This window comes from Andrographis paniculata, unplaced genomic scaffold, assembly GCF_009805555.1.
Source record: "Andrographis paniculata isolate CXL003 unplaced genomic scaffold, ASM980555v1 Contig82END, whole genome shotgun sequence".
Lineage (NCBI taxonomy): Eukaryota > Viridiplantae > Streptophyta > Magnoliopsida > Lamiales > Acanthaceae > Andrographis > Andrographis paniculata.
In genome coordinates, this window is record NW_026137620.1 from 1,895,065 (window position 1) to 1,907,571 (window position 12,507).

General features: G+C 35.7%; 2 protein-coding genes across 2 annotated transcripts; both read left to right on the top strand.

Moving 5' to 3' along the window:
* The first annotated feature begins 1,659 nt into the window (after positions 1-1,659).
* On the top strand, positions 1,660-3,072 carry LOC127241225 (E3 ubiquitin-protein ligase WAV3-like). Its single transcript, XM_051260156.1, has one exon. The coding sequence runs from the start codon at positions 1,660-1,662 to the stop codon at positions 3,070-3,072; it is 1,413 nt and encodes a 470-aa protein (XP_051116113.1).
* A 1,581-nt stretch (positions 3,073-4,653) lies between these two features.
* LOC127241226 (mavicyanin-like) lies at positions 4,654-8,674 on the top strand. The gene is made up of 4 exons (XM_051260157.1): positions 4,654-4,887; positions 4,990-5,174; positions 6,839-6,903; positions 8,560-8,674. Exons 1-4 carry the CDS (start codon positions 4,695-4,697, stop codon positions 8,672-8,674), a joined length of 558 nt encoding a protein of 185 aa, XP_051116114.1. The 5' UTR covers positions 4,654-4,694.
* Positions 8,675-12,507: the final 3,833 nt, after the last annotated feature.

The window sequence follows — 12,507 nt, forward strand, 5'->3', positions numbered from 1 at the left end:
AAAATGGTGGAAAACGTTCAACGAGAATACTCGTAAAGTGGCACTTTCTATTTGTTAATGAATTGTTGGAATACGTAGAAGATATATAGTGCAATTAACTTACACTATCCCAAAACTTGTGTAAGTTAATTAATTGTTGGAATTAGTAGAAGTCTTCTTATAACTTAGTAGTTTAGAAGAAGAGATAAGAGAAGGTTTGTGTAATCTTTTTGGAATGGAAGGAGTGCCCTTTTATAGTGTTATGAAATAAACGCGGAATAAATTTGATTTTATTAAAAAAAAAAAAGACCAACAAAAATCAAACAAAAGTTTCAACTAGGGTTTGGTTTTAGCCTCAGTCCAAGTCACCCAAGAAACACAAAATCGGTACAAACACAAGTAAACAGCTGACAAACTCAAAAGAACCCGCCCTAAACCATAACCTAAACCAACAAAACAACCCCACAAAATTTTATATCAGTAGTCATCTCTACCCTTGGGGAATTGAAGTTCTGAAGTCGAAAACTCCCAAAATCATTGCCCGGAGGTGAAACTGCCAACCATTATTGTTGGTAACCAGCCAATCGTCGACTTCGACCATCAAATGTGACATTTCAAATTGGAAATTCATATTCATGCATGTCTAATTAGTGCTTTGATATCCTTTCGACTCATCTCTAGAATACTATAAAATAGGCCTCACGAGGCCAAGCATTCTCGAAGCCCATGACCTCGACCCAACCCGTGCTAGTATATGTCTTGGGTCGGGGTGGACAACACACACGTATGGCTCTCTGGCATACGTATTCGTTAGCTACACCTTATGCCACCTTATAAAATGTAATCGTATATAAACACATAATACTTGTGTTATTCTTATTGTAATGTTGGATGATTAATATTCTAGTTAATTAATCCCTCAAACACGAGGCATTTCTTGCCCTGCCTCCAAAAGTCATCATATATATATATAATCTCCAGAATTAGAAAATAAATCCGTTTCTAATCCCAAGAAGATCAAGAATTGAGTTTTCAGGAACATTCGATCACTAAGAAGAAATCTTACATGGATGTGAGTGCTCTTCTACTTCTTGACTATCTCGTCAGTCATTATATTCTTCAAACCTAGTTTTTATGCACTTTTTGTTTTATCTCTTCAGTTCAGTTGCTGTATATATACTCATCCAATGCCTTCATGCATGTTTTCTTGATTTGCATTTCAATGGAATTTGGGGAAATCGGAGCTGAGTGAAGGAATGATTCCTGATTTTAATTTCCTGTTAATATATATATATATATATATATATCAAGTTCATCTCTACATTGTTCGGATCATCAAAGTTACCTTTCTTGGCCTGAATCTAACTTTCATGTCCTCTTCGAGTTCTTTTTAGAAGTTTTGTAGAACGAGTCATTTATTATTGACAATTGTAATCTAATGATCAATCTTCTTAGAAATAATTTCGTATATTGGGAATCTTGTTTTGAACTGGTCTGTAAATACACCTTTTACTCATCATCATCATCATCATCATATATATTTATGCTGATTTCATCTCTTTGCAATGGAAGACGTCGACAGGACCTTCCGGTACAGCCCCTTGTGAGCGTCCTCCGTTCAATGATGATCGACCTCCACCTAGTTCCCCTATCGATCATATTTTCGAAATTTACGATTTAATGCAGTACATACCGAAACCTAGAACTACATTCATTGAAGGGCAGCAGTCCGGTTCGGACATTGATGTCCTGATTCAGATCGAAGGACCTGGATTGGAAAGTTATCCGAGATGGTATCAACGTGCGCCTCTAGACCTTGTTATGGTCGTAGATATCAGCACTGATATCGACATAATGAGCTTTTGTCTTGTGCAAAATGCTATTAAATTTGTTGCAAATAACCTCGGCCCGAAGGATCGATTTTCTATAGTTTCGTGCACCACTCCTGCTACCAGATTATTGCGCCTATGCCCGATGGACAGTACTGGGCTACCGAATGCACTACATGTTGTCAGCTTGCTTGTCCCCGGAGGTCCAACCGATTTTGTGGACGGACTAAAGATTGCTGCTCAGATACTGGAGGAGAGGATCTACAGGAATCCTGTTGCGAGCATTATTGTTTTATCGAATGTGAGTAACCATAGCTGGAGTACGAGGCAGCCGAGCTGTGGAATAAATCCGGAGTATCTAAATCAATTGCCGGATTCAATCAGTCCTAGAATGATGCCTCCAACCGGAAACCATCCCTTTCCGGTTCACGCCTTTGGCCTTGGCGTGCGCCACGATCCACTCGCATTGTACGGCGTATCTTTAGAATCGAGCGGCACTTACTCATACGTAGAATCCTACGCGGTATTGCAGGATGCCGTCGCTACCTGCTTGGGAGGGCTCCAGAGTGTCGTCGCTCAAAACATCCGGCTAAACGTTTCGACGCTACCCCTGTTACACCTCCAAAGAATCCAATATGCCAAGTTCAACATCCAGAGATTGCCGTACGGCGCCGAATTTAATATCGGCAACCTCTATGCTAATGAGAGAAAATTCTTTCTGGTCACATTCGGAGGCATCCCTGAGACAACCGAAGAAAATATGAATTTAAGAAGGCATGTAAGAGCATTCGCAGTGTATACAGAACCAACGTCGCAGATAAGACTATGGATTATTGACAAGGTTCTGATGCGTGCGCAGTCGATTCAGCGTAATCTGACGAGTCGAGATCTAGGGAGCGAACACATGGATTTGCTGTCGATTTTCCTTGGAATTCCTGATGACATTGAAGATGATATCAATAGGGTGGAGAGTGTTGGTCCCGGATTCGCATCTATGAGTAATAGTTTTAATGCTTTTAGATTGCTCGCCGAGCCGAACAGTATGGTCAAGCAGTGGCTGTGGGATGAGACTATGGCTTTGGTTGAGAGAATAGAGTCGGCAGAGGGGTATGAAAATGGCGGGCTGGCATTTCTACTGTCGAAGAAGAGCAGCCATGAATTCCAGAGGGCGACAACCAGTGGATGTAGAGTGATAGGATTTCCTCTCTTTGTGACTTGGTCGATGACAGATATGCTGCGCAGGTCGTGTAGAGTTATTAATTGATTCGTGAAAATTGTAGGTACTGTACTGCCTCTTCAAATTTGGTCTTTTCAACGCAGACAGGTTTGCCATTGCAAAACGATGATCGAATGGAGTTTGAAATTGCATGAAAATAAAGTTCATAATAATGCTTACAAAATGTTAAGGTTTTACATCTGAAGTTTTCATGGAGGCGAAGACAATGTGCAGTTGTGTCGATATAGGGATGACAGCTGAACGAGTTCCACTTAATTTTGCAAGACTTAACTCGTAGATACACCATGGGAGATGGTCTTGAGGGCTGGGATCATCTTGATCTTTAGCCAAAACGAATATATATATAGATATATATAACCAAGGCCAGCCCTCGCCTTTGAACATTGTAGGATCTTAAGCTGATCATCAGAACAATCAGTTTCGTTTTGTTGTTTGTTTTTATTTCTATTTTTAAGTTAGTATGTTTAATAAGAGGATTTTTTTTTTTTTTTAGACTCAGTTTGAAAGTTTGAATTTTTGTTATCTAAATGATCTTAATGTCATATTTTTGTAAAAAATATAATTATATTTTTTAAAAAACTTAAAATCCAAACAGTAAAAAAAAGGAAAAAAAAAAAAAAAAACTCAAAAGAAACGCATGGGTTGTTTTCCAACTACATGATACTAAAAAATATTGTCCAAAAATAATACTCTCTCATTCATTCTAAAAGTAGAGATATTTGTAAAAAAAATAAAGTACTTTTGAAATGATTACTTTTTTATATGACAATCCAAAATTAAAATATATGTATTGCAAGTGAACAGAGAAAATATAAAATATTCTATATTTACAAATATTAATAAAAGTCAACAAATAAAAATAAAGGCGGTTAATTGATTGGACTAAGCTACTATCCATTCTTCGGACGGTAGCTGATTTAAATAACCACATGTCAACACTAGGAGCTTCAAAAGGGTAACCGACGTTAAGACGGTTCCAAAAAGTTTGGATAGGTGTTTTTATCAGTGATGAAGACACAAGAAAGGGCATCTTCTATCAACATTGATTTCATGAAAGCCTCATTGGGGATAATCCTTTTAATAATTGAAGATCGATGAAGTAATCAAATGGGGGTGAAGTTATATATGGTTGCTCTGTTCCTAAATCCTTCAAAATATTTTGAATTGAAGATGAGTGATCTTTTTAATGATGTCTTAGAAGAGATAATTAAAGATGAAGAGTTGATGGATAAGATTAGTGGTCAAGCAGATGATTACGATAAAATGTGAGAAATTTGGCCGTCAATTGGCAATCAAACACCAAATACAAAAGAATGTGGGATGCATATGGTAAAAATTAATTTCAGATATTGAATTTGATGTTATAATTTTATATTATATAATTAAATATTAGAAATTTATAATAGGCAGAGTGTCGCCATTTCGGGCCTAAATCGTCGCTGCAACAACCTTGCTATAAACATTTGGTACATTCATTTTATTTAAATTCATAAATTATTTTAATATACATAAGCAGTTTTAAAAACTATTGCAAATTTATTTATCTAAGGCATTCTTATTGTCCTATTGTCTAATAATTCATTCTAATTCAAAATCGGTGCCCTCCAATGGTAACCGCCTCGCCCTCAGAAACCGTACGTCAGTCTGCAATGGCGAATTCGAAGAACGCCCTGCTGCTGCTGCTGCCAATAATCGTACTACTCCTCAGCGCCTCCAAATCCAATTGCTTGCAGTTGCAGCACATCGTCGGAGACTCCATCTGGACGATTCCAGCCGTCGCCGATTTCTACGCCAACTGGTCTTCCTCCAACTCTGATTCATTCCACGCCGGAGATACTCTCTGTACGTACGTACGCCTATTAAATTCATTTCCATGTTTTTGCTTGCACTCGATCCGATCGGATCGGATCGGAGTTAGTGACTGGCTGTAGATCATATCGGCAGATTTCGACTTCGCGTCGGGGCTCTACAACGTGATTCAGGTGTCTCGAGGCGATTTTGATCAGTGCAGCGGAGATCAATTAGCGTTCGCGGCATTCATGGAAGGTCCGGTGGTGTTTCCGCTCTCCGGAGAAGGCGTGATGTACTTCGTCTCCAATGTCTCCAACTATTGCTCTTTGGGAATGAAGGTTAGTGTTGCCGTACAACCCTAATTAATTAATTTAATCTATGCTTCTCTAATTAATTATAATTAATGGTGTTATGCTGTTTTACATTTGTTGTGTTTTTATTTACTGTCAAACCGAAATTCAATTATATAGGTAAACTGGTTCTTAGTCATATTTCTGAACTTTTATTATTTTAGAACATTAAATAAACTATATGTGAAAATAGTTTAACATGCAAAATTTTTTCGCTAAAATGGTTTGTTGGCCCGCCGTTGTTGACAATGGCTCTGACACGGCTGATATGTCATCGACACATCAGTAATACAAAAAAAAAATTAAAAAAAAAATTTCTATGAGGCGCTAACGTGGCATCAACGTGATGACATGTCATCCGCATCAGCGCCACGTCAGCAATGGCAGACCAGCATGACGAGTCCGGCACCGAATAATTATTTTAGCGAAAAAAGTATACTTGGAGGACTATTTTTACATAGAATACTAGAAGTTGTTTCGCCAATCTTCAATAGCCCGTCTATTGTATGCTATTGATTAAATTGAAACCAACTCTTTAATATCTATGATTAAATTAGAAGTTGTTTCACCAATCTTCAATAGCCATTATGAAACAATAATAATACTCTTTCATCTCATAAAAATGATATCATTTTTTATTTTTGTCTGTCCCAAAAAGGGTACAATTTCCTAATTTAATAATTGTACTACCTATCTAATATAATAAATACAATATGTTACATCATTACTTTTAAATTATATCATACTAATAGGGGTATATTTGTCATTTCTACTACAAATCAATATAATACTAATATTAAAAAATCTACATGTAAAAAATAAATTGTACTCTTGTTGCGGGACGAAGATAGTAAAAAATTTTAGAATTAGTATAGGATATAAATCCGAATTATAAAACTCATTGCAAATCAAATAGGTTTTGATCATTCAAGCGTATCCTAAAGAGTATCTAAGTTTCTGAATGATTATCCAACACATATTGTATCAGAACCTTTGAACTATATGAAAGGTCTTGACTTTGCGAGGCCATTTAAACCTGCTTTGTAGTTATATTATGAATTTTAAAAAGGATTTTCCACCCACATACTTATATATATATATATACATAGTGTAATGTATGCAACATTTTTTATTTACAAATTAATGTTTAATCGTTTGAATTTTTTAAAATTAGAAATGGTTTTAATATTTTATTTTTTTACTATGTTATACTAGGCAGTAAACTAAAAATATACTCCCTCCGTCATTCAAATCTATGTTTACTTTTTTTTTTCGGTTGTCATCGAAAAATATTCTCGTTTCTTTTTAAGTAAAAAATCATTACATTTTTGTACTTTTTTTTTACTATAAAAGAAAAAAATAACCATTATTATTCACTTTTATTAAAACTTGTGTCCGGTCAAGTGAGCATACATTTGGATGACGGAGGGAGTATATATTTTTATTTAGTATTTATAATTTTAAATATTTAATTATGAGGTATGGAAATGGTAAAAGTATCATAGGTATGTTTTTTTTACTATTTAGCGTTTTTTTTTAAAATATATATTTTTGAAAAATTATTTTTTCATTCTTTTAGACACGTAACTGAAATTCCCATAGAATTGTTTCATAAGTGAAAATTTTTGACACAATTGGTCATTCGATGCCAGAGATGTCTACTTAGCACCCATGTAACAAGCCGGAGCATATGTGTGCGACAGGTAAGCACTATTTGGCGGACACGAAAAATATTTTTAACTTTTTTAAAATATAAGAGTATATATAAGTTTTTTATTTTGTTTTAAAAAAATTACACATGTGCTTCATGTGACACGTATTTGACGGACATGTAAGCTCCGATGAGCCATGTGGGCACATACACACTTTTGGCATTGAAAGACTAATTGTGACAAAAATATATATATCGGACCATTTTGATGTATACTTCAATTATGAGATTAAAATGATAAATATAATAACTTAAAATTAAAAAAAAAAACAATTTTTTTTATATATTTTTATAAAATATCATAAAAAAATATTATTTAAATAAAAAATTTAAGCCTTTAACCTTAAAATATAAATGGAAAACAAAAATAGACGCTAAACTAGCATATTAAAGCTTTGTTCTTTTAAAGAAACTGGTTGTCGTAGTCGGCTTAGGAGCCTACAAGTTGATGGCGGGCCTGGCCTTGATCATATACTTTCTTTTTTAGTGGGAAAAGTTCTAATAAGTATTACAAAACCACATATGTGCAACACTGATATGCGTTGGGAATTTTACTGGGTTAACAACGAAAATGGCTGGATATAATTCTGTATCGTGATGAGCTCATTTTTCGAATACGATATTTTGACCCAAATTTCTATCAAGGGATACACAAAATTCGTATTGGAATAATACAAAGTTCAGTATCGAATTCAGGTAGAAAATATCGAGACAAGGTGAACGTTGGGAATAAAAATGTGTGTGGAGGCTATAATTATATGTTTATCTTGTTTAGATAATATATCGGCAAATGAGACTAACTCATCTATTAATAGATCATAAGTAATATTTCATTTAAATTGAACAGACACAATAGTTCAATTTAAATTCCAATTTCAAAATGAATGGGTGTGTTGTTTCAATTCAAATATTAAATTGAATTCAAAAGGAATTGATGTATTGATTCATTTCAAACAAAAGTTTGAATTCATAATTTAAATATTATTAGACACATTAATTTATAAATAAATACAACTTTTGAAATTAAAATTTTAGGAAAATTCATAATAGCCCGTACCACATAGTCATGCCCATGACCAAGTTCGCTATTACATTCTCTCTCATAAATTTAATTACAGAACTTACAGACTTATAGACGGTAAACTTTTTCGAGTGCGCACTCCACACATCACATCCCGAAGTTCACTTAATGATGCCGGGAAATTAGAGAAGTAGGAGGTACCATAAGAAAACACTCACCACTCACCACTCTAGGAATCCACTAAGAGAGTTTAGAGTAAAATATAAGAAGACAATATCTTCCAACAAGCTTAATAGCTTAAGGTAAATTTTTAATTCTTAAAAATTCCCCCTCAAACTTACAAACGATAGTCATAAAATAGGCATCAACTTAAACTCCAAATAAATGTAAACTTAAATAAAGATGGATAAGTACTATGAATACGAAGAAACCAAGGTTCATAACGAGGAGATGAATCATCAAAATCAGCAACATAAAAGTTGGTTCAGTGACTCTTTGCAGTCTGTCACGCTTCAGTGAAACAGACGTAACTTTCAGTGGAAGTATTATTTTTATGATCCGTATTTTTTGTTGAAAAGTAGACTCGAAGAGCTTTCCAACCATATAGGATATTCACCATAATTCATTTCCAATCAAAGCAGTTTAGTTATCGAAGTTGATGTTTTGTTGGTGATCTCTTGCTGCGTTAATGCTGCCAACTTTTCAGCTTCTTCTCCCACTCCTGCATCACTTAATCCCAACACTCATTGGTATTGAATAAATTCAATTACGCTAAAATTACTAACAATATGTATATTGACACAACTGCACTACACTACACATTCCTCCATGAAAATTACATATGTAAAAAAAACACCCAACATTTTGTAAGCATTACTATATACTTCATTTTCATGCAATTTTCGAACACCATTCGATCATCGTTTAATTTGCAATGGCAAACCTGCGTGCGTTAAACAGACCAAAATTTTCACCAGATTGTAGACGACCTACGCAGCATATCTATCATCGAAGAAGTAACAAGGAGAGGAAATCCTAAGACTCTACAGCCACCAGTGGTGACCCTCTGGAATTCATGGCTGCTCTTATTCGACAGCAGAAAAGCGAGCCCGCCATTTTCATGTGCCTCCTGCGACTCCATTCTCGCAACCAAAGCCGTAGTCGCATCCCACAGCCACTGCCCTCCCAAACAGGCGGTGACGGCGTCCTGCAATTCAGTGTAGGATTCCACGTATGAGTAAGCGCCACTCGATGCTAAAGATACGCCGTACAATGAAGGTGGATCGTGGCGCACGCCAAGGCCAAAGGTGTGAACAGGAAAGGGATAGTTTCCAGTCGGAGGCGTCGTTTTAGGACAGATTGAAACCGGAAATTGATGTAGATACTCCGGGTTTATTCCACAGCTCGGCTGCCTCGTACTCACATTCGATAAAACAATAATGCTCGCAACAGGATTCGTGTACATCCTCTCCTCGAGAATCCGAGCAGCAATCTTTAGTCCGTCCACAAAATCAGTATTATCTCCAGGGACAACTAAGTCCACAGCATGTAGTGCATTCGCTAGCCCGGTACTGTCCATTGGGCATAGGCGCAACAATCTGGTAGCAGGAGTGTTGCACGAAACTATAGAAAGCCGGTCCCTCGGGCCGAGGTTATTTGCAGCAAACGTAATAGCAATTAGCAAAAGACAAAAGCTTATGAAGCCGATGTCAGTGCTGATTTCTAAGACCATAACAAGGTCTAGAGGAGCACGTTGATACCATCTCGGATAACTTTCCAATACAGGTCCTTGTTTCTGAATCAGGACATCAATGTCCGAACCCGATTGGTCCCTTTTAATGCATGTAATTCTAGGTTTCGATATGAGTGATTCCACTCTATACAATTCGTCATCTAAAGCTTCGGATTTATGATAATTAAAACATCGCTAACATTTTACAAATAATAAACGACAGTCTCACGCCTATCCGCGATTTCTCATCCTCACTAGGGAAGCAAGTGATTAAGTGCCTTTAGGGTAATACAAAATTTTCTTTTAATAAGCCAACATAATCGTCCTCTAACAGTTGATGTGAAAGGAAAATCGCGGTCAGAGAAGTGTGCCAAACTCCAAAGGAATATATACTTCGAAAAAATACAAATGGAACTATGAGATATGTATAAAGATATAAGAGCAAATACCCTGTTTCTTTGAAAGAGAACTCCTTCAGTCTTTTAGCTAGTTCAATTTCAGTTGCTGCTGCACCAGGCACAATTCGACTATCCCTGCACATTGCCTAGTGACAAGAATTTACGAAGTAGGATGAGATATATAGACTTCGAATGATGAGAAAATATAATTTTATTCACCAAAAGAACTGAAGTTGGCGAAAACTTCATAGATTTATGAGACATCGAACACCTTATAAGCATTCACACCATCATCAACTGCTCTTCCAAGGTCATCCAATATGCTATCAGTGCTTCCTCGTAGAACAACAGTAGACACAGAGTTTCCACCTTGTTCATTTTTTATAACTGTTACCTACATGAAATTAAATAAATCAATGAAAACACTGAAGCACAAAAGAAGAAATGGTTGTCATCCTATTTCTTCCACAGAAACAGAATCCACATATATAGCCAAGATCATCAGGTGATGGCTGACTAAGCTTTAACTGTTTTGTCACAATAAACAAGTGGTGGGTGAGACAAAATTGCCAAGCTTATAGGAAAATGGCGTTTGAATTGAAATTTGAATCGAACCAAACATATGTTTTTTTATGTCTATTGGTTTCAAATGAAAAGACACCTTCCGATATCTATAATTATAGGATGTTTGGCTTCACTTTGTAGGATTTTATATTCATACACTCTAAATTTCTTTTACTTTGATTCCATTTGTTTTCCTTCCCAAAAATTTAGTTGTTCTTATCTTATCCGGTATACGAAACTCTTGATACCCGTGGCAAGACATAGGATGAAATTTTCTTATTTGGAAAGCGTGTTCAATGGAAGAACAACTATCTAGCAATTTTTGTCGAACACTATACTTTCCCCAACAATCAAATACAATAATTTAGGTGACCATCATGGCGAGTGAAATTTCATCAACATAGAGACCAAGCTTAGAAGCTATCGAATGTTCGAAGACAAAGAAGTTCAATTTAATGCAGCCTTCCTGAAGGTATTTGCAGCATTGAATAGTAAACAAATTGAATTGAAATAGTAGTATGACGTGATATAAATAAGTATTGATGTGATGTTTTGAATGTAAAATTGATTTGATTTTTTTTTTTGGGGGGGGGGGGGGGGAATAGTATAAATACTTCCAAATCCTTCAAACAAACACACCCATAGTGTGCCGGTCTGCTTTTTTTTACTTTGCGTGCACAACATTGTTTTGTTTTGGTTATCTGACCAACACATAGACGACTAGTTTTGGTACACTTCTAAGGTGTACTTCTTATTCCGCTGCATTTATTTGTTCGTGTCTGGACCTCGGCCGCTGTTTGAGGTTCATTTCCCGTCAATACATATATATATATAATTCGGAGTATAGGTCATTCGGAATGAAGTATATCAATAGGATCACTGTGTTTGTTGACTTAGTTCGGATTTCATAAAGTTTTACTATGGGAATCATCATTCGGCTGCTAATCCAATATCTAAATCTAAACATTGTAGGATACAATAGAGCTCTAGATTGACTCTTATCACCACTTTAATATCTTGACTAAAACCTCAAACACTTATCATCTACAAAAATACAATACACACATTAGCACAATATATATAGTATATATTATCTATTTGAGAAACTTTTGAAACTGACTAATAAGTCTTCTGGTCTCGGATTAGATGAAAAAATAAGTTCAGAATTCAATGTGTTCGATGGTCGAATGAAAGCACCTTTCGGTGGTGTCTTGAAGTCACGTGGTCGGGTACATTTGGCAGATTGAAAGCTTAACCGGAAAAGGTTGTTTCCATCGGGAATATATAGTAGGATTCGGCAGACTTCCAAGGTTCTTCCATTAGAAAAGAGCCAAACAATGAATTCTTTCGAGTATATATATATATATATGGCAACGAAGAATTAAACTTGTCAATTTATTTTCATCGAAGCAAATAAAATTCGACAATTAACAAGTCTTCATCGAATCAACTTAATTTATATAATAATATTTTGCCTAGATAACAAAACATTAAAAGTAGGAAAAATAAAACAAAACGAAACAGAAGCTGAACTTATTTTATCTAGATACCGCTGAAGAAGAGATTATCTGAGTATCCCATCAAAGGAAATCCACTACCAAAACCCAATTGATCCCAGCTCAAGAATCTAAGTTTTTTTTCAATCAAATTATAGATCATGACACGACGTTTACGACGACCTATTTGGCCATAAGGAAAAGTGAACATAAGTTCTTTATCATCGTCGGTCAAGTACATCTTGCAATTGCCGGTGAAAAAATCCATCCAGGTCATTGAACTCCATCCATTCACGACCAGTTCTCTTCCACAAAAAACGGCACTTGTCACTGCCAACGTCGGTCAAGAGTATGCAAAAATGTCCGGGTGAACCATCAACATAACAATACGGAGTTATA